The following is a 27,386-nucleotide window of genomic DNA, read 5'->3' as shown; positions in this document are numbered from 1 at the left end:
TCATCCCCCTGCCTCCCTTAGAACAAAGCTGCCGCCAACAAAAACGGGCTGAGGGGCTTTCAAGACGATCAAAAGCCTCAAAATCCATAAAGCATGATACTCTGTTTTCAGTAATTCAGTATTTATTTCCATGGAAACAGAAATGGCAGCCCAGAGCCTTCTGCAGGGTTGTAATTACTCTTGTAGCAGCCCATGGCAGCCACAGTGTGCCTGTCAGCTGCAGCCACTCTGAAGGACAGCCATGATTTAGGGCTGGATGAGAAATTGAAAAAGGAATAAGCGTTGGGAAGTGAATGGAATTTCCCCCTTTGTAATAGTGCAGTGCGGATGCACACAGCGACTCAAGAAGAAGGGAAATTGCCCTTCTTTTGCTTTGAAGAGCTGTGTTTGCATGGGAGGGAGGAGGTGCTGAGAACTGGGGGTAAAGCAGGTGATGGAGGGATGTGGTGGCAGAGGGCAGTGCTGCTGGCCTGGTGTGTGTCACATCACTGCTGTGTTTTGGAGAGGAAAATGCATCAGTCAGTCTGTGCCAGGGCAGTCTGTGCAGCACTGGGTGTTGGGTCTGTGCAGGACGTGTAAGGACGCCTGTGTGGGTTTGTTAGCTGTAGGGTCAGCCCATGTTCTCTGCTGTAATGGACTGAGAGAGCAATCTTGGCCCCTGTAATTAAATTTAAAGCAAATTAGCTTTTCTATTAAACAAAATAAATCTGATGCAGCCTAATGCTGTATTCTCCAGCTATGGCTGATCAATCGCTCCTGCAAAGAGAAGGCAAATGCTGCTGAGCAGATGGTCTTGGCTGAGGCATGGTCAATTAAACTAATTAAAGATACTTTCATTTAATCAGAGGGTGTTTTAACCCTGTTAGCTGCCAGTTGGGATGTATGTTTTTGTGCACTAGGAACTTCAAGTTCTGGCCCCACTATGAACATCTTCTGGTTTTACAGTCCCTTTACAGAAACCAGATTAGGATACATCCATAGAGCAGATGTTTAGCAGGGAAATTATAATGTCATGCAACAATAGTGAAAACTTGCAGGGGAAAAATGAGTCACTTGCTTCTGATGCTCACCAGAGATATTTATGGGATTAGAGAAGTCTTCTGTGCTGAGTCCTTCCCATGCCACCCCCTGGCAGATGGGTACGGGTGCCTTTCTGCAGCAAAGCCAGATGTCACTTGTTCCACCAAAAGGTCAGCAGTCACTGGTGGCTTGCTGTAGCAAGTTATTCAAGGGGCAGGGAGAGGTTTTGGTATCCATAAAGGCTCTGGGCTCATAGTAGCAGCCTCTCATTTCAGCTCTCTTCTGGGGTACAAAATGTTTTTGCTGCTGAAACCCACAGGGCTCATTCAAGACAAAGTTCTTTTTGATTTGCTTAATGGAGCACACAGTCATTTGTCACAAGTGGACGTCTTTACCATTCCCTGTCCTGCATCCCTTCTGATCTCCCTGATGCCCTCTCCTGTCATCCCAGTGACTGGTGACCCCAGCCAACAAGGCAAGTGTGACCAAGAGCTTGCTGCTCTAATGGAAGAAGCACGCAAATTATCTCAAGCTGCAGCAGAGAGGACTAACACACACAGCCTGTTAGTGACACTGTCAATGGGCAGCACTGAGGGACTGCAGCATCCCTCTGCATTTCCAACAGCTCGTGCAAATTAAATTACAGTTGTGCTTTATCCAGAGGGCCACGTGGGCAGCTTCATGCATCACACCAGATCTGTCCTACTCAGCAGTATTGATCCCTGCAGGTACATTAGGGTTGAAGTGAGGGTGATTTTCAAGATGTTCATCCTTTTGTGAAAGTGTTTTTTTATTCTTCTATTTAGTGAGGGTTTTTCTGTGGTGTGGTGTCAGCAGAATGTTCTTTGTTGTCTTTGTGGACTGATTACCACTGAAATATCTCTTCAGTTTTATTTTTGTTTCAATTGGCCCATGAATACTTCTCATCAACTGCATTCATGCTGCAAAGGAATGCATAAAATAACCATGGTTACCTTATGAAATATCAATGGCTTGACATTTTCAATCTACCTTAACCTCTCTATTTAGGGACTGCTAATTCTCTTCTTTCACCGGCAATCTATTTGTTGGCATGACTTTCCTGCTTCTTAGCCAGACTGACTTTTTTTCACCGAATCAGAAGCTTCATTTCAAATGCATACTTATTAATATCATTCCGATTCCTTGCCACCACCTTGCATTTGGGAAAGACTAAGCTAAGCAGCCTATTCCTGCCATCTAGTAGGACCAGCTGGGAAAAAAATCCAAAGGACTGAATTGTAAGCTGATCTGCTGATGCTGACACGTGCAGGCTAGCAGAGAGCTCTGGGAAGGGTAACACTTTCATCCTCAGATTTTTAACTGGGAGAACTGTGTCAGTGCCTTCTGCCTGTGCTGCTGCCTGGCAGCTTCCAGTGCTCAGCTTTGTCACAGGAGCAGATCAGAGCCCATGGGAGGGCAGGAAAGTGGACCTTCCCTGGCACAGCTGTATGCAGGGAGATGCTGAAGCACTGGGGAGGGTTTTGCAGAAGCTAGAGAAACAGGAGAAGTTTTTGAGCATCATTAAATGTGACGATATAAGGGAAATGTAACTTGAAAGCATTTCATTGGAGAGGAGATTTGGGATGGCAAAATAGACATTACAAAGGTGCTTCCCTTTGTGTTGGCAGAGAGGAAACTGCTGGTGAAAAGTTGGGGAGCAAATGGAGAGGTTACTGAATTCAGGGAAACCTCTTTACACTGACAGCCCTAATGATCTCCACATCCTCTCAACACCCCGTGGATCTGCCCAGGGCAAAGCCAAGACAAACCCTGTTCAAAAATGGTTGGGTATGGTGACAAAAGGCAGTAATTAAAAAATAGACATTTTATCACTGATCTCCCATTAAGCAGTCTAGAATTTAACTGCAGTGAGTTTTGTGGAGGATTTTGAGTTGGGCTTCCACGTGGCCTGGTTCCTGAAGGTGGGTCTCACCTCTCAAAATATCATGTTTATTTCAAGCCATCCCTCATTGCTCTAGCTTTGGGCTCAGAGCAAGCCATCAGAAGTAAAAAGAAGTTCCTCAGCATGCCTTGTGTTTTTATTAGGAAAGGAAAATGTCACCCCTCCTCTTTGTCTTTCCCTCAACCAAAGATGGCGAGCAGAAGACGTGACAAAGGAATGACCCCACTGGCTCCCTTCTGAGAAAGCAGTCTTGTTTTTTATTTCGGCAGCATTTGTTCCCTGCAGTACATGTTCCTGTCAATCAGCCCAGGAGGCCTTCAGAGACAGAAGGGGTGTTATCCAGACCTCTCTCTCTTTAAGCAACTAACTGCTAACTGCAAAAGAACCCATATGGAATGCTTAACTTGAGGAAGGCTGGAATACTTAATAAGACATAACTGGTGCATGACCCTGCACTATGTTAATGCCTCTCTCTTCCTTTTAACTAGAAAAACAATGCAGTGGCTAGAATTTAATTTTGCTCGTAGGTCTTTAATTTGAATTCCCCATGAAAATCTCAGTACTTTGCAGCTCTTTCAATCCTCACATGTGTATTTTATCACAGAAATCCTGTCGCTTTCCCAGGAGACTCTCAGTGCCTTTCACGTGGGCAGTGGTGACGTGTAGCAGAGGTGATGTGTAGCAATGGCTCTTTGTGGCTGTGCTGGAGGCTGGTGCCAGAACTCCATGGTCTTCATTCCCACCAGAAATATCCAGAAGTCCATGGTCTTCATTCCCACCAGAAATATTTTATCTGAGCATCAGGGCTGCTTTTCTCTGAGCTGCTGCAGCCTAATGCCACACAATTCTCTTTCAATTTCCTTTTTATTGTCTGAAATAGAGCGATCATTCTTGTGACATACGTCATCTGCTCACTGAATATTTTGAAAGTTCCTTATTAATGTTTTACTGTGTTTTCTCTAATCTTCATTTCTGAAAGAAATGGTTTCTCCAAGGCTGCCTCTTCCCCTTTGCAACCCATATGGTGTTCAGTATTGCAGAAAAGAGAATTATTTAAAACCAAAAAGTTATTCACCAGTTCTTTCCTCCACTCTCTGCATTTCATTCTTCAGACTACTGGTGTTGCTGTGCTACATGACAAACATTTCATGCCACAGCTTGGGATGTGATAGACAATGTCATTTTAATTCAGAAGTACTTTGGAAATCAGACGGATCTGGCCATAGAAAGCACTGCATGAATATGAAATACTGCTGGGTTAATCTTCTGGTCTGCATCTTAAAAAGAACCAAAATAAAAATAAAGAGTAGGTGTATTTCTTAAGAGAAATGAGAGGTCAAGGATTTCTTCAGACAGATGCCTAAACGGGCACATATTTGTTCCCACTGAGCAGGCTACAAATTGGGAAGTTATCAACAAAGTGAATTTCCTGCGTCTCAGGGGCTCAGTGTCAATATCCCTACCTAAAGGGAATGCAACTTACATAAGCTGCTCTTTACCACACTTTCAGTGTTGAGTTTTCGTATTCAATATCCTATGTTCTTCTGGATCATCTGATCCTGCTCGTTTTGTGAGAAATTAGAGCACAGCTCAATGGGGAATTCAATGCAAGACATTAAAATACAGCCTCTCGTGTTGAAAAGGCAGCTCTGATAGTGTTCTATAAAACTGCAGGCCTCCATCAAAGAGGCTTCACTGTGTAATGCAGGAAGTGATGTCTCCTAGCAGGCGTGATTATGGGTCTTTGTGTCTTGTAGCTTTTGCCCAGTTCTTTTATCTCAGCAAAAGGTGGCAATAAGAAGCTGGGAGGGATGTAGTGATGACACCATCATCTTCATCATTCATTTGTGTAGCCTTCGTATAAAAGCCGTTGCAGTCAGCAATGAAAGGGAGAAAGCAGTCACATCCCCTTGTTTCAGTGAGGGAATGATGGCATAGCAGCCTTCCTTTCCAAAAAGTATTTTGATATTAAAGGCAGTATCGAGCTGAAGTTCACACAGCATGGGGAGAGTTAAAAGGTGAGAGAAATGCATGCAGCTCTAGGAGTCAAGCAGCCAGCAATAGGTTGGACTTGGAGGACCTGTGTGCTTTGCCCATCCATGGATGCTGTAGATCTGGGTACTGTGGGCGTTTGCCATTGAGTTACCGCAAGGAAGTGAGCCTCACCTCGCAACGTGGCACTACACCTGACCCTGAGCCATTGGCTTTTGGGGAAGGTTTTTAAGCCTAAGTAGCTTCATTAGTCACCTTGCTAAGTTCAGAGAAGGCAGTGAGAAAGTCTTGTGGGCGGTTTGAAGTGTAACATTGTAATAGTGGAGTAATTAAATGATCTCTTACTTGTTCTTAACACCAGTCATTTGTCCCGCTGATATTTCTGCTGGTTAGCTGCCAAGCTGGTGTTGTGTAACACTGGTGAAATAACTGCAGGCATGTGCTTGACTTCCAGGAGCCTTACGTGTGTGCAGAGCTGAGAACAGAACTGATAAAAATAGCCGCAAAACCGAGATGCGGTTTCATGGTGAAATTATTGGCACATTAATTAAATTGGTGAGGCCGTTATGTCTGATGAGAATATTATTTGCCAATTGCAGTATTTTATTTTGTTCTAAAATCATTTTAAATCTCAGCCTTCTTTTTTTCTTTCACGTGGAGCTTATCAGCACTGCAGCTCCTTCATCACTGTCCCTGCTGTCTCCTCGTGGCTTGGAGTCTCTTCCCTCTCTGTGCATACCCAAATTCTCAAAAATATAGAAAATAGCCTTTTCCATCGTTTTCCAATTCGGTTCTTCATTCACCTTTCTGCTCGTGTATTTTCTCTTCAATTGGCCTTTTCCTTCCTCGCAGTAGATTTTGGCTGGGAACGGTTGTGCTCAGATGGTTAAATAGCAATTGAGGGTAAATTAGCTGAAAGAGCTGTGACTGCCACTGCCTAAATGATTCCAAAATAACTTTGTGGAGGAGAGTGGCTGTCAGGTCAAGGGAAAGCAGCTTGTTTTGGATCTGCTTGGGGTGAACAAAGCTGGAGGGGATAACACAGGTTAGATTAGCGAAGAGCAAAACGCTATAAATAATGGCTTATGGGCTATCAAGGGTCTGTGATAAATTATGGTGATGGCTTGCAAGTGTACAGCAGCACATGCTCTCATTAACATCTGCAGTATTATGAGGAGGCCTGCATGGTTTCTTTGAGGCCGGTGCAACAGCTTCCCTTAGGGAGTCCCCACTGACAGCATGGTCCTCAAAAGAGGAGGATGCTGAGGGATGCCTTGGGGCCCTCCCATGGATGCTGCTAGAGCCCATTTCCAGCACACACAGCCCTGCCCCTTCCTGGGCTTCTCTGTTGCCAGCCCTGCAACTTCTGCTCTTCTTTATTGCCACTTAACATAGGCAGTTGTTCAGGGTCACTGCCTGGTCAATCTGTTCTGCAGTTACCTATGGCGATTGCAAAACAGGTGAGAGTGCCTGGCAGCTGGTAGAAATTTTATTTGTGTGGATGAGAAGAGGCAAAGATACATCCAAAGAGATAATTGGGATCATTAAACTTTCCTATCATAATGCTAGTTGCAGTTTCATCCCTTGTAGGTCTAAAAACATAAGCAATATCAAGTATCTATTTTTCTCCCAAACATACCTGCAAAACTAATGGATTTGTCATGTCAGAGTACGGCCCACTGTGAGGCTGTAGCATTCTAGTTAGCAGTCTGGGGAATCACAGAATGGCTTCAGCTGGAAGGACCATCCAGCTGCATCCCTCAGACTGCATCTCAGCTGTGGAGGGGCAGCGACAGAGGCAGAGCAGAGTCAGGGCAGTGTGGGATACAAGGCCAGGAATGCAGGCAGCCTGCCTCAGCATGGCTTCGTGCTGCACCAGTGTGCACAGCAGAACGGGAGCTCTCTCCACTGTTGCATGAAATTACTGGATGCTAGACATGGATTAGAAGTAAATCGCTGCTGTCCAAAGGCAGAGAGTTCATAAGAATCATCAGTAACAAAACTTTCTGTGTGGGTTAGTGCTGTGTGGAGGCTGCAGCTAGCAGGAAGGGCTGGTGAGCAGAGGAGATGATGGGGTCAGGTGATGTCCTGCTGGAAAAGGTGTAAACAGCATTAAGCCAGATGTAACTGGAAGTCAACAGGGACAGACTCTATTAGATCTGAGTTGGCCTGCCCTCAGCATGGTCACCCTAGATAACAATGGGGGATGTGTTGTCCGTCTCTAATGTGGTAGGAAGACCTCTCTCTACTTCTGCATCAGAACATGAGATCCGTGCTATAGAACTGTATTGGAAAGGCTTAAGAGTCACGTGAAAGGGGAAGGAAGTTTGACTTACCCGGGGAAATGGCTTGAGGCAATGGGATCTGTTCACAGCAGTCTGGAACCACGCATGTACACACACAGGGACATCCTTCAGGGTGCAGGCAGGGAGGTGCCAGCTGTGCTCCTGGGCAGGCAGTGCTGGAGGAACAAAGGTTGCTGCAGTTTCTGTCTCCTGAAGGCACACACCATGTGTTTTTCTAGTAGATAAGCTCTTGTAGATAAGTTTGATTGCAAGATACAGCCTTTATGTAGCAACTACAGGCTGTTTTATGGGCGTTATGCAGGAGAGGATACTGCTTTGCCAGATTAAACTTGTTACAGATTCCCATCTGCACAGAAGCAGAAGTTACAAGGTTTGTGCTGTGCAAATAGTTATTTGTTGTACATTTTGGACTAGACATGAAATCTAGTCCAGATGACGCATGTTCCTAGCGTGTGTCATTGTGCAGGCAAGAGAGCTGCCAGCAGTGTGCACCTGAGCAGTTCTGCATGATGATTGGGGTGCAGATGGGAAGTGCTTTCCCTGCCAGCCCTGGCCACAAGACACTGCACAGCATGTTCCCAGTGCTGCTGTCGAAGGAGCACTGCTCATGGGGAGCAGCAGCTGCTTTGTGCTGGGCTCATGTTTGCCTGTGGATGGTGTTAGACTGGCAGTGAGTGGGGTGAGGTGTGATGGCACAGCCAGGTGCTCTGCAAACAGCTTAAGGTGGAGAGGAAAAATAAATACATGAAGAGGGTAGGGTGGGTTTTCTGCTTAGCCCATTTTATCCCTCTCACACTTACATCTCATCCCCTCTTCAATTGATCTTATCCAAGGCAGCATCTGGCCCAGCAAGGCTGCTTTCTCAGCCCACTCTATTCACTTCACCTGATGGGAAGCACACGTCTGTCACAGGTGGGAGGTGGTTTCAGAGAAGCTGGAAGAGGATTGCTGCTTTTTCCCAGTGGAATACAGAACAGGCAGTCTCACTTCTGTTATCAGTGGTGCTTTGCAGCATAGGCAGCTGTTGTTCCTTTCCAGCCCTGGGGCACCCTGTAACCCCAGCATGCCCAGGGCCATCTTTTGGATCTCCCCCATCATTCACCTGCATCTTGAGGACAGGATACTCATGCCCCTTTTGTCAGCTTAGCAGGGAAAGCAGGAGCAGATACAGGCACACCAGCAAGCGGTGGTCTTGGGGAGACCATCCCAGCTGTGTGCAGCAACAAAGTTTTTTGTAAGTTGTGGCCAAGCCTGGCCCCCACATCCCTAAACATTAAGATGCAAGGGGGCAGGGCTGAGAGGAACAATCTCTGCAGGCACAGCTTGTTTGTAGCAGCTCATGCAAATCTGAGATGAATTAAGAGCTTTGGAGATACTCAAGGAATCAGTTGAATTGTTTCAGGAATGCTTCATCTCCGTTCTCAAGCTTAGAAAAGAAAAACTGGGGACAGGTCTAAACGTTTCAGAAACAGAATGAAATATTTTTTTTTTTTTAGATCACAGAAAATATAGTAAGGAAGACAGTCTGAAAACGAATGCATTTTGAGGGGGTGGGGACATCTTTGGATTTCGCTCAGCCAGCAAGCAGGATGATTCATTTATTCTCTTTGTTTCCACGTAGGGCTGTGGCATGGTCTGCAGTTCGTTCCTTTGCATCTGCAAAGCATGGGGCATGTCCCTGCACCTCTCCCAGCTGTGCCATTGCCCAGCAAGAGTTCTCTCACTGCACCATTCTCAACAGCTCACAGTGTTTGGGCTGCAGTCCCTATTATTTTTCCCCGTAGCTGCAGCTGGAGGGAGAGAAGGACACCGAGGGAATTGCTTTTCAGCATGGAGATGCAGCAAGGAGAGCTGTCTGACCCCGTGGATGGTTGCACGCACTCAATATTTATCCCTATGCCCTGGGTACTTTCTGCAGCCCCTTGGTTTCCATAAATCTGCTTTAGCAAGCAACTTGATTAATAGAGAGAAGTGGAGGAAAGGGTTTTGAGATGGTAGGTTCTGTTTGTGTACACTGCCACAATTTTATAGCCTGTAGCACCCAATGATACCTTCATTTGAAGTAACAGGTTGACTATCGCCGCACAGTTTTGACATGGTTGCAGTGCAAAATGCAAAAAACACCAAATCCTGTGAGAATGCTCCAAGCATTTCTCTTCCCTTTGATCTCTTCCTCGGTGATTTTTCTCTGTCTGAGAGGAGATGCGGCTGCCATTGGAGATGGGCAGCATGAACGCCGTGGATCAACAGGCACATTTGCACTCTGCATCCGGATTCCAGCTGCATATTCTGCACTCTCTTACCTGTTCTTCCTGCGTGTGAAGTGTGTTGCCCTCCACAGGAGTTTAAAGGAGAAGGCGGAGGATGGAATACAGATGAAATGTGTTCAGGGAGAAGATTTTCACCTGATTTTTGCAATGCACTGCTGTTCAGGAAGTGTCAGGAGACCTCAACAGCAGCAGAAAGTGTAATGCTGTACTGTCAGGATCTAATATATTTTTCCTTCACTCTGTAAGCAAAAGCCTTCTGCCCTGGTAACATTTTCAAAGGAAGGAGGTCACGCCATGCTGAATGTAGCTCAGAGTAAGCAGCATTTCCTCGAAAAGCAGGAGGTCAGAGAGCTCCTTTCAGATGAGATACCTGGAAGAGTTACAGTGAGACCTGACCCATCACCCACCTTATGTTCTGTCCTAAATCAATCCGTCTTTTGTTCAAGAAGCTCGCTCTGGTGAGGAGTGGATCTGGTAAGGCCTCTCAATCTGCAAAGACGTGTCATTTGGGATGGCAGTAAGTAAAACTTAGTCACAGCCAACAAATTACTGTATGAATTGCAATCCCAGCTAAGCTATGATCCATCTCAGCTCATGAGATGTCAGGAGAGCAAAAGTTCTAAGGTGATGAACGTGGCAGATAGCTCAGGAGAAGATCCCAGGGCCATCTCCTGCCAGCACATCCTTGGCTGCTGAGGACAAAGGCAATGTGAGAAGGTGCAGTGTGGGGTGTAACACACAGGAGGCCCCTTTGCAGGTGGTCCTGTGGACTGTGGGCCTGCCCCATCATCCTAGCCCCTCCAGGACTCACGGGATGTAGTTGCCTCTCCCTCTCCCACAGTACTGCTGTGTCTTGGAGTGTGACACAGCTGGACTGGCCCAACCTGGGATGTGTGATGAAGAACAGTAGAGATATGGCACTGTCCCAGCCCCACAGCCCCAACACTGCAGAGCAGCTCAGAAGCTTCACCTGATAGTTTTCCCCATGGAGAAGGGTGTTAACAATGGGATGTGATCGACTGCCATTTGCTGTTGCTGCTTTATTATCTCTATTTGAATTACCTTGCAATAACTGCAGTTATATTTAACGCCGTCTGCACGGCTGAATTTTTAGGTGGCTGATTTTCAATTGCAGATCTCTTAATTGCATCTCACTTCGTATAATATTTGCAGCAGGAGTTAATATTTTCTGTTATGGCAGACACAAGGTTGGTGCTGTCAGGCAGGAGCAGCCCCAGCCCTCCCTTATCTCGCAGCCTCTTGCTGATGGACTGGGAACCAAGGCCACGTGCCATGGTGGAGATGGAGGGAAGCTACCAGGTGAATGCTAATTATTTTAAAGAGAGGTGGCTTTTCCAAAATGCAGTGATAAATTAGCGATTGTTGCATGGCTAAAAGCATTGCTTCTGTTTAAAAACAGGAATTTCTTTTTATTAGCCTATTAGGTGAAGCTGTTAAGGTGGTGTGAATTCCTATGTGAGATTCTTAACCTGGCCTTACAGGTTACGCAGACACCTCTGGAGGTGTTCCTGCATCCTCAGTGTGTCACTCTTAATCCCACTGAGTGACAATGTACTGCAGCTTTGTTTTGACTGCGGAGGCTGAAGCCCATTTTGAGTTATGTGACCATTGTATTTACCATTAATTACGATTCTAATCAAGGGATTGGGATCTGAGGATACATAGATCTTTGTTCCATATAGTTTGGGATGAGTTAATTGCAGATAATTCTAGCTATAACAAAATATTTAGAACTGAATAGTAGTTTATTGTCATGTGTCAGAAATCTAGATTATTTCCTTCATATTAATCGATTTGAAAATGCTAAGCTATGAAGAAACACAAGCAGACTAAGCATAACAATCTACCTTGGGCTGCATGAGCTCTGATTCCGGATTTGGAGCTCCGATTTCTTTCATGATGCCATAGCTCAGCATGTGCCCCAGGCAGGCCTAAAAGCATCCTTACGCAATACATAAGCAGTGAGTATTAAGGCATGCTCAGAGGTCAAGAGATTCTGGACAGCTTAGTTTTTAAGCCCTTTCAGTGTTGTACACCTCTTATGGATGATCTTGCAGAGGGATTTGTGGGGTTCAGAAGTTCTCTAGAGACAGATTGGAAGGCTGTGCCATTCGAGTGGAAGTGTTTTCCCATCCCTTTGGTTTTTTTAATGGCCTGCCAAACGTTTGCAAAGGGAGACAGTGCCTTTTCTTCCCCCTCTCTGTTCTTCTGCATCTGTTTTTCATTTATTTTGTTTTATCACCACTCATAAATCTGTAGCTATCTCTGCACAAGCTGCCAGAAAGCTGCGCGCTGGGTTTGCTTGCCTCAGCCTTTCCCAGCCTTGCAGCACGGAGCATCCTTGCAAAGCTGGGGTTGAAGTGTGCTGGTACACTGAGATAGCTGAGGGGAGGAATGAGGGGGGAAATTTCCCTTTTCAAAGCCTTTCCATGCAGGGAGCCTGGCTGACACCTCTGTTTATGAAGCCACCAGCACAAAGGAGGGCATGAGAAACCTCTACACTTCTCCATGTATGTGCTTGCAGAAATGCTGTGCTCCTCCAAAACGTGTTGGAAACCTGCTCAGCTGATGGGGTAAGCATTTCTCAACAAGGCAGCATTTAGATGGAGGGCTTGGGCCTGGCTGTTGTGTGCTTACATGATGTGCAAAAGCCCAGCCAGCTGCAGAATTTATGGCTCTGCTATTGAAGTCAGCACTCAGCAGAGAGGGGCTGCTGGTATATCCTAGTGAATATTTTCACTTGCATTTCTAGCACAGTCCCAAAGCTTATGAGCTGTGAAATGAGATTTCTCTTAGAGGGGAAAGCACCAGCCCTAACCAAATGGTGCAAGTCCTTTGTGCTGTTTTAAATCAATTCCCCTCAGGACCCTTTGCTTCCTTACAGCAGCGGTGGTTCACTGAGTAACACAGGAGCTTGCTGGGATAAAGGGAGCAGGCACTGATCTGCAGCTGCTTAGCAAATGGCCAGGAATTTGGAAACGATGGGCATCCTGCAGAAGGTCAGGTTTTGTGTGTGTAAGAGCCAAGTGGTGCAGGGCTCTGCTCCAGCAAGGGCAGGGAGTTTGTCACCTTGCGTGGTGGTTTGCTTAATGAATTCTGTAGCATTTACAAACAACAGAAAAACCCTCCATTGACCAGCCTTTGCCCAGCGTAAAGCCATCTGGGCACGTGGCAGTTTCACTGCCAAACAACCTGGCCAAGAATTAAACCAGTGTTAAACCTCTCCCGTTCTCAAATATCTAGTGAGTTATTGGAATTTTTCACTGGGTTGATGGATTTCTTTTGACTTTTTCCAAAGTTTTTGAAAGTTGATTTCAGCTGGAAACTCAGAAGCTTTTCTGCTTGAAATCTTGTTTCTACTACTTTTTCTGATCACAAATATTGTGCCCTAGGAGCAAATGTTGGCAAAGTAATAGATGCAGATTGTGATTAGTTGGATTGATGGAAGTTTACACTGTACTAGAAATATTTAGCACTTCTTTTGGGCTAAAGGACTGATTTTAGGAAGTCTGACTGGTCAGAGGAGAGGTAGCCTTGAGCATCACTGTTGCACAGTGGTGCAGGGGTGTATTGATGTTTAATCACATCAGTCTTAAAACAGCTTGCAGAAGGCTGGTGCTGTCTTATAAAGCCTCTCCCTTTGGCGGCAGCTATTTATGTATTCTTCTGTCCCTGCTAACAGGCAGGGTTACAAGGGCCAATTCGAAGAGAATCCCCTCATCACACATTCCTTGCAACTTTGCCCCTGGTTTCAGGGAAGGGTTTTGCTGCAGGGGAAGATGGTTTTAGGGACATCCTTCTCCTGGAGGAGCAAGGCACAGCACTCAGATATCTTTCTTTCTGGCTAGAGATCTTTTGACATCTGTGGAGCTGACCCAGTGTGCCAGTTAGGGTTTGGAGCAAAGCTACTGCCTCAGCACCCTTCTGGAGATCCTTCCGGAGCAAGCTGCAGGCATTCCCTTTGTTGTTAGACTGTTGAATCCAGAGGGTTTCAGAGAGGCCCCATCACAAAAATCTCCCCTTTCATTTTAATCCATGGGCCTGTAGTGGGTAAATGAGGATCAGCTGCTTTTTGACAATCCATTTTTTGGCTGCAGTCCCTGAAAGAAGGGATTGCCTGTGTGCATCAAGTGACCCTCTCAACAGTAAAAGCATGCAGTGAGTCGGACACACCAAGACGCAGCCATTGCAGAGCCCTTCTAAATAGGACACAGTCCTGTAGCAACCCCCAGCCCCATCATGAGTTGGAAAGGAAGGAAGATGTGCTCAGATCCACATTCTGGCTGTGTTGATGCCCAGCCCCTTCTAAGCTGACCCAAGAGGTGGGCAATACCTGGGACACTGTCCTTGCTCCCTTTCCCTCTCTCATTTCAAATCCCAAGGCAGCTGGCAGGCTTTGGGTTGCAATTTGCTGCACAAAGGATTAGCATATTGCCCAGAGTATTATTGACGTAAGCTAGGAGACAGTTTAACATCCATCACACTCCTGATTGAAAGAGAGCACGGCATCCCACCTGCATGTGGGGAGGGAGCCTGCAGCCCTTTCTGCAGTCTAGTTGAGGTATCAGCTGAGCTGAGAGCTTGATGATCCTTATGGGAAAGAATATTTCTTTAGTTATTGGAATTCTTCTTGGGAAAGGATGCTACAGGTCAGTTATGACTGTGTTGCATGTGGGGTTTGTCCTGGAGCACTCCATGGTGCCAGACACCTCAGATACTAGTGAGCCTTGACTGATTGATTAATTATTAATTGAAGGGGACTTATGAATTTTTCAGCATTTTCTCTCGTTGTGCATTACAAAGTGTAACCTCCCTTTCCTAGACAAAGACCTCTCCTAAAGCTCCACATCAAAGCTGCAACATTGTCACCCACGTTGTGTTCTTGTTCAACCTTCACCTCCAGCATGTTTGCTTTGAAAAATCTACCATTTACTGAGCTACATAGCTGCTGGCATGCCGAAGGGTGAGAGGCCTGGGTCTTCCTCTTGGTGGCTTTTGGCACCATAATACATAGCACAGTGATCTGGCTGCATTTTGGGTGGGTGAGTGGCCAGATCAGTGTTCAAAGGGTTTCCAGGAGCTTGACGCGTGTTGTCACGGGAGGAGCATTTCATTAAATCAATGTGTTGGAGAATCAGTGCAACCACTGAGCTGGTTTTAGTTCACTATTTTATGAGGACATCAGTAGGTTCGGCTACTCGGTGTCGGTAACCTTCCCTTGTCTTGGCTGGGTGGGGTTCAACAGAGCATGGGTCAGGAACCTAGAAATCAAAGTGGCTTTATTCCTCATGCAGCACAAAGCATATCCCCATGCCTCTGCATTGCCAGCACATTTAGAATGTGGTTTTCCAGCACTGCGTTGTGCTCTGCAGCAGTGTATGGTGCAGGGGGATGGCTGCACTCATAGCCACAGTGAAACCTTCCTCAGAGGGAGGGGAACACCCTCAGCAAGCCCCACTTATTGTGACTTGGTAACATGTGCTCCTCTGGCTGGGAAGGGATGTTAGCATTAACAGTGACTGGCAGGGAGGGATTTTACTGTTAAATGGTCTCAATGGTTTCTGGCTCCTCTCCTGTGGCTGATGACAATTATGGCGACAATACCTGTCACTGTGTGGGGCGTGCTGTCAGTGCCAGGCTGATGGCTGCACCTCGCGTCGCTTCCTGTCCTTACACATCCTTGTTGCATCCTACAAAGCTATTTCCAGCGGTGCTGTTCGCTGTGACAGTTTAAAAAGCAGGAGCTTCACGGTGCTGAGAGCACGGTGCGTTGGTCTGCTCCACTAATGTTTGTAAACGTTCGGCGTTGTGTTTGAATTGAGTGTGTCTGTGGGGACAGAGCCCCATCCACGCTTGGTGGCACAGCTCTGGGTGGCTTTAGGTCGCGCTGCTGGCAGACTGCAGTCCGCCAGGCTCAGCCTTTCCTCTGCGGCATCACGCGCTGCGGCGAGCCCAGCGAAATGGCTCCGGGCATAGGGATGGATGAAGGAGGGAGCAGGGCAGCCCAGCATCGCTTTTGGAGCCAGGGCTGCGTTCGTAATTGTTGGGCTTTAAGCGGTGATAAACTGAAGCCTTAAGTGGGGCTTTAAATCTGTAGCGCTTTGCTCCAAAACCACTGGAATGTAAAGTCTCCATTAACACTGTTATTGCCCTGGAATGCTCCTGGCTTTTTCTGGGGTGAGTTGAGGTGAGACGGGGCTGTGCCTTTAAAAATCACAGGGCTCAGCCCGGTAGTGCAGGGAGGTGTTTCCCAGAGGAAGCAAACAATTTCAGCATGGACTGGGAAGAGTTTGTGCATCTTACTGCAAATCTTAGGGCTTGGTTAGATGGGTTTGTTTCCCTTCTCCTCCACCTTTGAAAGGAGCAGCGAAGACTACCTGCCATCCCTTGGGATGCTGCAAGGCAAAGCTCTGCAGCACATTTGTTTCAGAGTGGAGGAAGCCATGGGGTTCTCCTGCATGCAGGTGATTGGTTTTGCCCAGAATTAAATGCTGCATGCTCCAAGTTGCATCATAGAATCATAGGACCATTAAGGTTGGAAAAGACCTCTGAGACCACCACATCCAGCCCCAATGCATCCCCACCATGCCCATTAAGTCACGAACCGGAGTGCCACATCTCCATCATGAAGGTCTTCAACCTCTTTTCTTTCATATTAGCACTCATTAAAATTTATTCACATTTAGCAGTTTATAAAATGGTCTTTTGCAAGATCTTTTCCTTGCAGTTAACAGTCACCATGTGGTTAAAAGTAGGCGTACACCCCACGATGCATTCAGTGACAGACAAGCTGTGATTCTGGACGATTTTGGGCTCCACTCGAAATCAAATCTGCATAATTTTATTTTATTTTTATTGTTTTACTTTAACAACTGTTACACCGACGTTGATAATCTCTGCAGGGCAAGCAGAGAGAACTAATGTTGTATGCGGGCAGACATATGAAAACATCTAATTTACCAGCAGGCAGTTGGGTAATGATCAGTTGAGAATTGCAAATTATGTACGTCATCTATTTGTGGTGTGCTGCTGAAGAAAAGCCCAGCACATCTGACAAATCATATACATCCTGATATTTATAATACTTTTCCCATTTAATTGACTGGGGCAACCTTCTGATTTATTTCCTTGCTTTATTCGTAGCATACCCATAGCATAGTCATAATGCAGAATGAAACTAATTCAATTTCTCCTTGACTCTGTAAATCATTTACGTATTTGCCTGTCAAGTATTTGAATATAAAGTGGGCATACATATGGCAGGAAATAAACAGCTCATTCTCTAGTTAAGAAATCGGATTGTAATGACGTTAGGGTCTGCATTGCCCTCCTTGGGTGTTCGATATCGCTTAGATAGCATGGATTACATTCGCCCCGTACCTGATTTCACGAGCAGAGTATGTTTTATGGGCACCAGCACAGCTCTTTTAATAGCCCTCTCCAGTGTTATGGCTGTGTAAAACGTACGTGGTGTGCTTTGATGTCAGCAGGAGCAGTGACTGAGCTGTGGGAGCACACGGGGATTGCAGCCTCACCCTGCTCCTTGCACAACAAGTGGGAGACGTTCTGTTGGCTGTCATGGGCTGTCGCTGAGCTTCTTTGTCATCACTTTCCGACAGATGAGTTCTTGCTGTGGAGCTGTTTTGCAGAGTCATTGAAAATACAGCCTGGAAATACTCTTTGTTTCCTTGAAGTCTCGGTTACCAGCTTGGCAGCCCGTAGCTCTGGGGAGGAGTGTGGTGCCCATCCAGCTGCTGCTGCAGGGTGCTGAGTTTGTTGCCTCCTAAGAGGAGTAATCTGCGGTCAGATCTCCGCACGACACAGTTTTTGACACCTCACAGAATCACAGAATCACAGAATTGTAGGAGTTGGAAGGGACCTCCAGAGATCATCGAGTCCAACCCCCCTGCCAAAGCAGGTTCCCTACAGCAGGTCACACAGGTCGGCATCCAGGCAGGTCTTGAACATCTCTAGAGAAGGAGACTCCACCACCTCCCTGGGCAGCCTGTTCCAGTGCTCCGTCACCTCACTGTAAAGAAGTTCTTGCGCATGTTTGTGCGGAACTTCCTATGCTGCACCTGTAGCATCACTGCAAAACCTCTGCAAAATCAAGAAAGTACAGAAAGTCAGAGGCAGTTTTCTGGCTCATTATCATACTGCAAAACATCTCCAAAGCAGCATCCTTGGTTTCTATATTTGACGTCTGAGCTATTTTGGGTGATGTGTGATTAGCCTCAATTATTGCAGCTCGGATGGAGTTCGAGTAATGCCCCCTTTTTTAGAGCTGCAAAGATATGGAAGTCTGGAATTGTGCATTTCCTCCCTTTAATTGAGCACCTTATCACATCACCGATGTGCGAGCATCAGTAATGTGATGCTTTTGTTTAGTAGAATTGCTGAGGAAGCTGTGCTTTATGGCTCCATACTGCTTTGGAGATCGAGAATATGGAGGTGAGAGTGGCAGGTTGTGAAAGGTGTACTGAGCTGCAGTGAGTGAAACTGAGGTGGCTACTAGAGATCATTGAAGCTTCAGTGGAATTTGGATCAGGGTCCTAAACTGTGTCATTTTCCTGCTTTAATTAAAGCTGTAACGGAGGCTTTCAAAATGATCAAAATGTATTTTCCCCCCAATCTCAGCTGCAATGAACGTCATCTCTTTGGAAAATCTGCACTGAAGCAATTTGCAGATGTCCTCCTGCATGCCCACTGCTCCACACAGGAGTGAGCATGTCTTGCAAGAGGACACAGGTTACATGGGCAGATGCTGGTTTGGGGGAAAGCAAGATATGTCTGCACACTTGGGAAGCTCTAACAGAATTGCTCGTAACTCATCAGCCTGAGAACTGAAACTTTTGTCGTTGCCACGGCTGTAGCTTTCCAGACTGCACTGCACCAGCCTTGCTCTGTTCTGTAAAGCAGTTTGTCTCCGGAGGAGGATAAAACACAGGGAGGTGGTGAGAGCAACCCCAGACCAGCATTTAAACCTCATTTATGCGTGGCTGTCACAGCAGCGCTAACGTACAGCAGCTGGTGGCAGTGCTGTTTGCTGGTGGCCAAAAGGATCAGCCCTTGAACCCTGGCTGGTTAAGACACAGGTTGGGAAGTCGCTGTCTATAGGCAGTATTTCAAAAAGGGGCAAAGATGGGCTTTCAGAAAGTGATTTATGGGTGCTAACCTTGGATTCTTGAGTTGCCCCTTTCCTCCAGAATAGCCAGAAGAGGGCGCTTGGATGGGAGAGCCAGCCATCCTCTGTGGAGTCACATTTACAAGAAATGAACCAAAATGGTGAGGTGTAGCACCAGGCTGAGCTTGGTTTTGCGCTTATGGGTGGAGCAGCCCCACTGCCAGCCATCACAGCATGTTTCTAGCTTTGTACTGAGGCCGAAATGACTCTGGAAGGGTCTGAAGAGTGGTTGGAGTGGAAAGGTGCTATAAGGTTGCTGTGTCATTACTGCGACTTTTGACTTCTTTGGTGTCTGAATTTGATTTTGTGCTTTTTTGTTGTGTGATCTATACTTCGTATTCCCACTAAAAATAACATACCTACCTCTGAGTCCTACCAATGGAAAACTGCTCGCTGCAGACACCTGTGTCTTGCTCATGCGCTGTAGTTGCTTCCTTAATTGGCAGGAACAACTTTTTATCTTCAGAAGATGTTTGGGGGCCAAGCAGGTGCCTGAACTACAGGGCTGTGGGAAATGTTGTGGAGAAGCTCTTTGCTGAAGGCTGCAGTCTTTTTCTGGGTGCCAGGCAGGAGCAGGAGAGTGTTTGGTTGGTGACTGGGCCTTGTGTGCAGAGGCTGTGCAAGCATCTAAAACAGGGCTAGCACATTCCTCTGCTCTTGTCCCTCTTGGGACCCTGTGAACGTGGCACACAGACTTTGCGTGATCAGCCTGAAAAACTGGAAGGCTTCTGAAGGTTCTGCATTGGTTGACTTTTAACCTTAATATTTTTGTTTGGTTTTATGTAGCTGGACAACCCAGATGAGCAAGCAGCACAGATCAGACGTGAGTTGGATGGACGTCTTCAAATGGCAGAGCAAATTGCCAAGGTAAAAAAGAAATTTTACAAATCTTCTGCACTGACAAGTGTATAAGTAGTTTGTTACTCTTCCCAGGTCTTGCACTTCCCTCGCAGATTTCTCCTCCCAATAATCACAGTAAAAAAATGAGCAGTTCTTCAGCTATGAAGAAAGGAACTATTGCAGATGCTGTTACAATGTGATTTTCCTGGAATGTCCCTAATGAGCTGAGATAGTTTAGGTGCTTTCAAAATATTCGGGTGTATTCATGAGTCCTCAGAACTGGGAAAGAAAATGTCTTGAACTGCTGCAGCTAGATATGCATGTATACATCTGAACCCTCTTCTTCAAATTTCCTTGTTGGCTGGTAATATATAGCATGTAACAGGAAGCCAGAATTGCCCTAAAGAGTTTGTGCAGTACACTGGGCTGCTGGGAGCCACAGTTCCCTGCCTGTAGGTACATTCTGCCTCTGTAAGGGTGCTGCACATTTGCTGTCTCAAACGTTCACACTTGGCATGAGGACAGGCAGGCTAGCATTGCACCCCTGTGGGCATCATTGTCATCCAGAGCAGCAGACATGGGAGTTCAAGACAGTTTTTGTAACAGCACACCCGGCGAAGTGCCCCAGGGACACTTCTCTAAGGAGACATCTCCCTAGGAACAAATCACACCTCTCTCAGTGCACATTTATTTGGCCTCTGGTTGACCACTTGTGGAGAGAAATTCTGGGCCCTGTTGACATCAGCACAGACAAGATTTTATCCTTGCTTCCGATCAGATGCTCTGAGCTACAGATAAAACCCTAATGGAGCTGAAGACATTGGGAATGATCTATCTGGCTTCTGGATGATCTGGGAATTGTTACCATATGGAAAACAAAAAGGTGTAATCAGAGAGACTTAGCTCAGTCTGGGGACCCACGTCCCTCCCTGTGTGCACAAGAAGCTGTGTCCAAGTGCTGAGGCTTTTATGAGAAAGGTAACACCAGAAGCAAACTGACTGCAGCTGCTTTCCTTTGTTCAGCACTTGGCCTTCTGCCATTTTATTTTCAGGACAATATTTTTTCTTTGCAGTGAGATGTACCCCCCCGTGCAGTGCACTGCTGCTCTGAGATGGGTAGCCAGGCTCTGGGTACGAGATTGAGATTGTCTGATTTTGTTGCTTTGTTTTGTCTTTATGGCATGTGCATAGTTCAGCAGCAGCCAGCAGAGGCTGCAGCTTCACGAGTTATTTTTGCAAACAACGATTTGCCTTCTCCACTCACCCCCAAGGATACTGCAAACAAACTGTGCTACTGCTGGACCTGTGAGAGACAGTCACACCAAGGTCCTAAACACAGGCTGACATTTCCCAGTGCAGAATTCAACCTTCAAACACAGCAGTGCAGCTTGGAGGGAGGTTAGTAGTAAACATGACTTACCTGTTTGGCAGTCATTGATATTTAATCTCGTTCACACGGCTGCTGGAGGCCTTCTCTCCAGAATGTCAGATCCCACCAGCACCTGTCTGCAGGAATCCTTGTTCTTTCAGACCCATGAATGCTGCCTTTTGGAGGCATCCAAATGACCTTTTGAATCCTTCTCTGTATCCTCCTTTCTGGGCAGGACTGCTTTTCCTGTAGCACAGAGTAGGCTCACAATTCAATTCTGCGAGAGGGCAGTGTTTCCAATTTTATCTCCAATTTGCAGCTTTTAACACAGTTTTGCTGCACAGGGAGACTTGCAGTGCTCATTGAACCAACACCGTGCTAAAGGCAAGTTAACTCCTCATTAGGAGGACATCTATAGGTAGGAGGCAACAAAGGCAGTGGATTCTAAAAGCACTCATATCCTGGTGCTGCAGGACCATGCTGGGTAACTTGGGACTGTAGCTGCATCTCTGCATTTCCATCATCACACCCAATCCCAATGACACTGCTACGCATCACTTCAAGCTACCTGCTTTTAGCCTCATTATAAGAAGCTGCTGGTGACACGCAGTGAACTGTCTCAGGCCTTGCTGTGTTTGTGAAGAGGTTTTTGGGGACAGCGCCAAAGTTGAATCCCTGGAGAGAGTGGCAGCAGCAGGGTGAGAAAAGCAATCATGTTTGAGCATCGTTGCTTCAGCAGTAGTTCTCAACATCTGAAACAGCTGTGGTTTTTTTCTTTCTCTAGAGGTGGCTTGCAACTTTCGTAATGCCTATGCAGTAACACAGACTGATTAGGTAATTTATCTTACACCAGCTCTAATTTACTTGAGAGAATTGCTTCCCAAGATTGAGACTTGAAACAGAAGACTCTATGGAGTAAACGCAGCCGTGAGCTGTGCTTGCAGTGGGTAGGCTGTTGAGTGCAGTAGAGTATTTTTCCAGCAGCCCTATAACAGTCTTGTAGAATGAACGTGACCTTGTTTTCTTTTTTAGCGTACATTTTACAAACTGCTTTTTATTTTGTTATGAATTGCAACTTTGATGCTTTGCATGTCAGTCTCAAGTTCTCTGGCTGCAGATGCTGCTTTGCTGTCGTACGCCTCATACAGTCTTGCTGTGAGATGTTCAAAGCCTGAGCACATTCAGGGAATGGGCAGACATATCTGAGGGTGTAGGGCATAGAGCAGGAGCCCAAGAGAGCTGGGGCACAGGCAGCAATTCAAAGCAGAGAGCATGTTCTGGAGAACATCACATTTTCCTCACAGTGTCGCGTTGGTTCTCGTGGTCTTGTTAATAGCAGGCAGCATGAGAGGATCTCCCAGTGAAGTCACCAGGATCCACAGGCAGAGAACTGCTAGCATCAGGGTTATCTCGGAAGGAGGCACTGGCCCTGACAAGTAGTGAAGAGGGTGTTCTACCCCTTTCTGCAGTTGGGTCCAAGCAGTCCTGCCCACATATTGCTGTTTCGCCTCCCTGGGCTCCTCTCACAGCTTGGGCTCAGTAGTGTTTTTTCAGCTGACACATCTGAGAGATTGGGGAAAAAAAAAGTCCTGAAATGTCTGCATGCTTTGACTCGTTAGTAAATTGCTGTCGGTCGCAAAGTTCAGCAGGGAACTGACCTGTTGTTTCTGAAATTGGGAATTAATACATAACAAGGAAGCCATTTGCAGACAGGAAACAAATGAAGTGCAAGTGCATGCAAGAAACAGCAAAGTTGGATAAGGACCAAGTAGTAATTCTATGGGAAGCTAATGATAATGGTTCTGCATTACACAGGGGGAAGCTGTAATTTGTCATCTGGTTGGTGGGCGTTTCCCCCCTCTCTGCAGATGCTCCCGAGGGATTCTCCCTGTGCTGATTGTCACCACGATTCATTCTGTTGTTTTTGTTTTTGAATCCAAGGAGCGCAAGTTTCCCAAGTTTGTGTCCAAAGAAATGGAAAACATGTACATCGAGGAGCTGAAGTCCTCCGTCAATCTCCTGATGGCCAACTTAGAGAGCATGCCTGTGTCTAAAGGAGGCTCCGAGTTCAAGCTACAGAAGCTGAAGCGTAGTCACAACACCTCGATAATTGACATGGGAGAAGAAAATGAGAACCAGCTGTCCAAGTCAGACGTTGTGTTGTCGTTCTCCCTGGAGGTGAGCTTCACATTGTGTTCCAGCAGGCAGCCTGCAAAAGTGGTGGAACAGAAATTTCAGCAGCCAACTTCTGCAGAGTTCAAGCTTAACAGTTAGGTGGAGAGAGATCAGTGGGAGTCATTTTCTGATCTCCATGAGGAACCTCTCTGAGTTACCAGAAGCTTTGCCTGTAGTCAGATACTGTCCTTTCTGACTTCTGATTATCTTGCTGGAAAAAACTGTAAAAGATAAACCTGCTGTAAAAGAACTGCCTGCTGATGCCTATCTACTGGCTCAGAAATCTGCCTGTTTGTCTGACTTCATAAAGCTTGTTTCTGACTGTACAGCAGTAACTCCAACCAAAGCCCCTCTCCCTGTACTGTTTCTAAAACCACTGCAATAAATGCAAGGATTGATTGGGCCTCTATGTTTTGCAGTACCCCTGAGATGTGCACAGTATCCTGGCTACTGCAGTTTGTTTTCTGAAGCACTAAGGGAACAAAACCAGAACCTGAGGCTGACAACTCTGCCTGCATAATGCTACAGGGGTTCCTCGTTGGCAGTTCTAGTTCTCAGTGTACTGAAACACACTGTAAATGTCAGTGTTTAATTATTGCCAGTTAGGGGTGCCACTTTATTTCTCTGCAAGCTTTGCTTCCTCTTTGGAAAATCATTAAAAATTGCTGAGGTTTGAATGCACCCAACAGGTTGTGTGGAAATACTGTGGTTTGCTGGCTTGCCATTTGCTCTGTGTTGAGCTCTGAGTTTCTGCTGTGGGTTGAGCTGTAGGTCTGTACAGCCCAGCGGGTGGCAGAGTGCTGCAGGGACACATGGTTTCCTCTGAAATAGGCTGTCTCTGTCCTGAAAGAAGTGCTGCTATAGTGCTGTTTTCAGCTAAGTTAATTGTTCTGTGCAAACATATCTGTGGTCTAGGCGAGGCATTTACTCCATGGAATTATCAGCATCTCAGAGCACCGTTACAGAGATGTTGATTGTCAATGGTTTTGTGTTTCGTTGTCAAAACAAGCACCAGGATGGGGTCAAAAATGTAGGATGCAGAAAAATAAGGAAATCCTGGTTTTGTGTAGTTTCCTATTTCTCTCCCTGCGGAGTCTCTTGCTCAATACACTGTGCCAGTGCAAAATGTACAGTGCTGGTTGTCAAGTCTCAGAGTTTAACTCGTTAGAGGGCTGAAACCATCTTTATAATATTCAGTTCAGTCTTTCTTAAAATAGGGCTGTGAACCCAGAGACAATGCCTTCAGTGGCAGCATCAAATAAACCCTGACTTCTGAGTGCTACTGTACAGAGGAGCAGAGAACTATCACAAAGCCTTGGACCTCTCTGTTGGAAAAGCCTGTGTAACGTGTATAGCTGTGAAAAGACTCATCCTTACAGTGGGATGTCAAAAATGCTTTGCTCCAGCTGAACCCTTCCAGTGGGAAGCAGCAGCTGAGCGAAGCAGTGACTTCAAGAGGTGGCAGATCTGTTTGCTGCTCTGCACACTGAACTCTTGCTCATCAGAGAGGAGCCAAGGCAGGCCTGCCAATCTCCTTGCAGGTCTCCCTGGTGCCCCTACTTGCCCAGCAGCACAGGGAGGACCCCAACTCTGCCTGACCCATGGGATCAGTAGCCAGTGAGGTCTGAGGGAAGATTCTCCTCTCACACCGCCTTCCTTTGCCCGCAGGTCGTCATCATGGAGGTTCAGGGTCTGAAGTCATTGGCCCCCAACCGCATCGTGTACTGCACCATGGAAGTGGAAGGTGGTGAGAAACTGCAGACTGACCAGGCTGAAGCATCAAAGCCAACGTGAGTCTTGCTTTTCATGTCACTTACGCAGAGCATCGCTCTGCGACTAAGAATGGCACATAAGCCCTGCCTATCTGAGGGAAAAAAAAGTGTTAATAACAGGCTTATGTCTCCCTGTAGCATGTAACTTTGTGCCTGTACGTAAGTGCTTTGCTAAGTAGGGATGGAGTTAAGCAGGCGCTTAGATAAGTGCTTGTCTGAGTGTCCATCTGAACTGTTGCCATCAGGTGTAGGTACATAATCTCATCCTTACTGGCTTACTGGGTTTTGGTGGCCCCGTGAGGAAGGGAAACAGCAGCCACAGCTGGAGGTGGAACAGAAGAGAAGGGGAGGGCTTCAACTCGCTTGGTTAAAGTTGTGTCTGAGGCCATGGTGCTGAGGTTAAGTTCAAGGACAGAGCTTTTTTCTGTCCTCTTTGACCCAAACCCTACAACTTCCACCTCAGCCCTGTACTTTGCTTTTCCTGTTTCCTCCAGATTTTGTATTAGTCTGCAAGTAGTAATTAATCATTGTTAATTTGGAAGAAGAAAATGATGAATGGTTTATTTCCTTTCTGATCTGTTATATTCGTGACTTGAAACACAGTTCATGTGGCTTTGAGACTGTTTTCCTCTTGTTTACCACAGAGATTTCACTCTTTAATGACATTTTGAGTGCACGTCCTCATATAATTTCTAAGTTGAAATAAAGCTCTTCCAGAGATGCTAGGTGGTGCAGGAGGGGCTGCCGTTGGGATGTTCCCTCTCTGATCCCATACCCTATTTCCTATGATGGACCAATCCCCAGTGACATTTCACCAGGAGCTTTCTAAGCTCATGGAAGAAAGGAAGCTTGGAGCCAACTGAAGCTGTGCAGTTGCATCATATGCAAATGCACGAGCAGTGCAGGCAGATGGTTCAAGGGAGGTGCTGTCATGGAGGTGTCAGCTAACATCTTCCATCAGCTGCCATCCTCCCGCAGAGGCACAGAAAATGCTGATGCTTTGGACCCTGCGCTGTACCGGAAGAATAGGGATCTGCAGTAAGTGATTTAAACACAATATTCCCAATCAGGGGAAGTACTGCAGCCTAGCTTATTTTTCGAAACGCATTAAAATCTGCTTCAGAGAAGGAAGTAGGAGAGCTGTATGTGGAAGAAAATCTCCATACGAACCTGCATTTGTCACTATTTTAGGTTTTCTTGTTGCTTCCTTCTATTTGGAGGAAATTACTGTTCCCCATATTAAATAGCAGACTTGCTGGTTTACATGTACTTTCTTATCTCAGTCTTTTCATTCCACTGTTGCTCTAAGAATCTGTCCTTCCTTATACAAGCCTTCTTGCTGTCAGCATTTATACAAGTGTTGTTTTGGAAATAAGGGATGCAGGAGTGAGCTCTTTAATTGAATGGGTCTTTTTATCGTAATGAAATGTACAGTGTCTGGGCAGAAAGCCATCAGCCCTCAGGAACATGCAGCCAACACTGAATGCTATGGCCTGGTACAGGTTATGTAAGTCCATCACCCTCGTCTCTGTGCTGACTTCCTACAGAGGTGCAAGTCAGGTTTGAAGTATTATGTGTTGCTCCATCACTTGGGCAAATATATATGGAAAAGCCCAAGCGCTTGGCAGTTCCATTTGGTGAGGGTCCTGGGATTTACATCCAAAACCAAAAGACACCCAAGCCAAGACTCTACAGTAACATTCCACAGAAACCTGAGACCATCACAGAAAGCGTATCCTTTTTCCTCCTGTGTGTTAGAAGTACATTGTTCACCTTGCTTCCTCATGCAGGGGACACAGAAGCTGAGTGAAAGCAGTTTACTGTACTTACCTTCTCCTCTTTAGACAAGAAGAAAAGAGAGAATGAACCAGCTGTGACGTGTTTGTCATTTTGCTTAATACATGACTTGAATGCCTCCAGGTATTCCGGTGATGCACACAATCATAGGAACTGCTCAGAAAAGTCCTTGGCGTGTTTTGTCTGCTGTGTTGCAGACAAAAGATCTGTGCTGAGCCAGAATAGACTTCTGAAATGTCCCGTGGATGCCAGCATCACTTTCACTGAGGTCATTCACACCACATCTGCTCATGTACATTTTGTCATAAGAAAAACACTCACTGGTGAAGAAACTAGATCAGGCAGGGCATGCTGAGCTGCCCCATGGAGCCCCATCATGTTCCCCAGACCTGAAGTTTTTGTGTGTTTTTGCATTGGGTGCTGCATGGCCTGGGTATGTGGGGTAAGTTTGGGGGATATTGAGCATCACTGCTACAAAAGTGTGAGTATTGAAGCAGGGGAGTTTACCCCTGCACATCCCAAGTCATCTGTATCTCAGAGGCTCAAAAAATAGAATGCAGCTTAAGTATCTGTGGGCAGATTAACACTGAAAAGAGTTCTGAAAAGAGGCACTATTCTCTCAGATTAAATTGTGATTCTTTCAACTGTGAGCCGTTTTTGAGAATCAGATGTTCATCTTAGTGACTCTGGAGCCTGAATCCTGTTAGTGGAGCCTG

At 46.2% G+C, this 27,386-nt stretch overlaps 1 protein-coding gene across 2 annotated transcripts in view; it reads left to right on the top strand.

The window, feature by feature from the left end:
* CADPS (calcium dependent secretion activator) overlaps positions 1–27,386 on the top strand; it is a 173,426-nt gene that overhangs the window by 35,851 nt on the left and 110,189 nt on the right. For both annotated transcript variants that reach the window (XM_042880802.1, XM_042880801.1), the window contains exons 4-6: positions 19,504–19,584; positions 22,868–23,104; positions 24,770–24,891. In XM_042880802.1, coding sequence (XP_042736736.1) covers positions 19,504–19,584; positions 22,868–23,104; positions 24,770–24,891 — 440 coding nt within the window. The remainder of the gene's footprint in view (positions 1–19,503; positions 19,585–22,867; positions 23,105–24,769; positions 24,892–27,386) is intronic.

This window comes from Lagopus leucura, unplaced genomic scaffold, assembly GCF_019238085.1.
Source record: "Lagopus leucura isolate 7727_CA_CO unplaced genomic scaffold, USGS_WTPT01 Super-Scaffold_100028, whole genome shotgun sequence".
NCBI lineage: Eukaryota > Metazoa > Chordata > Aves > Galliformes > Phasianidae > Lagopus > Lagopus leucura.
This window is presented reverse-complemented; position numbering and strand designations above follow the sequence as displayed.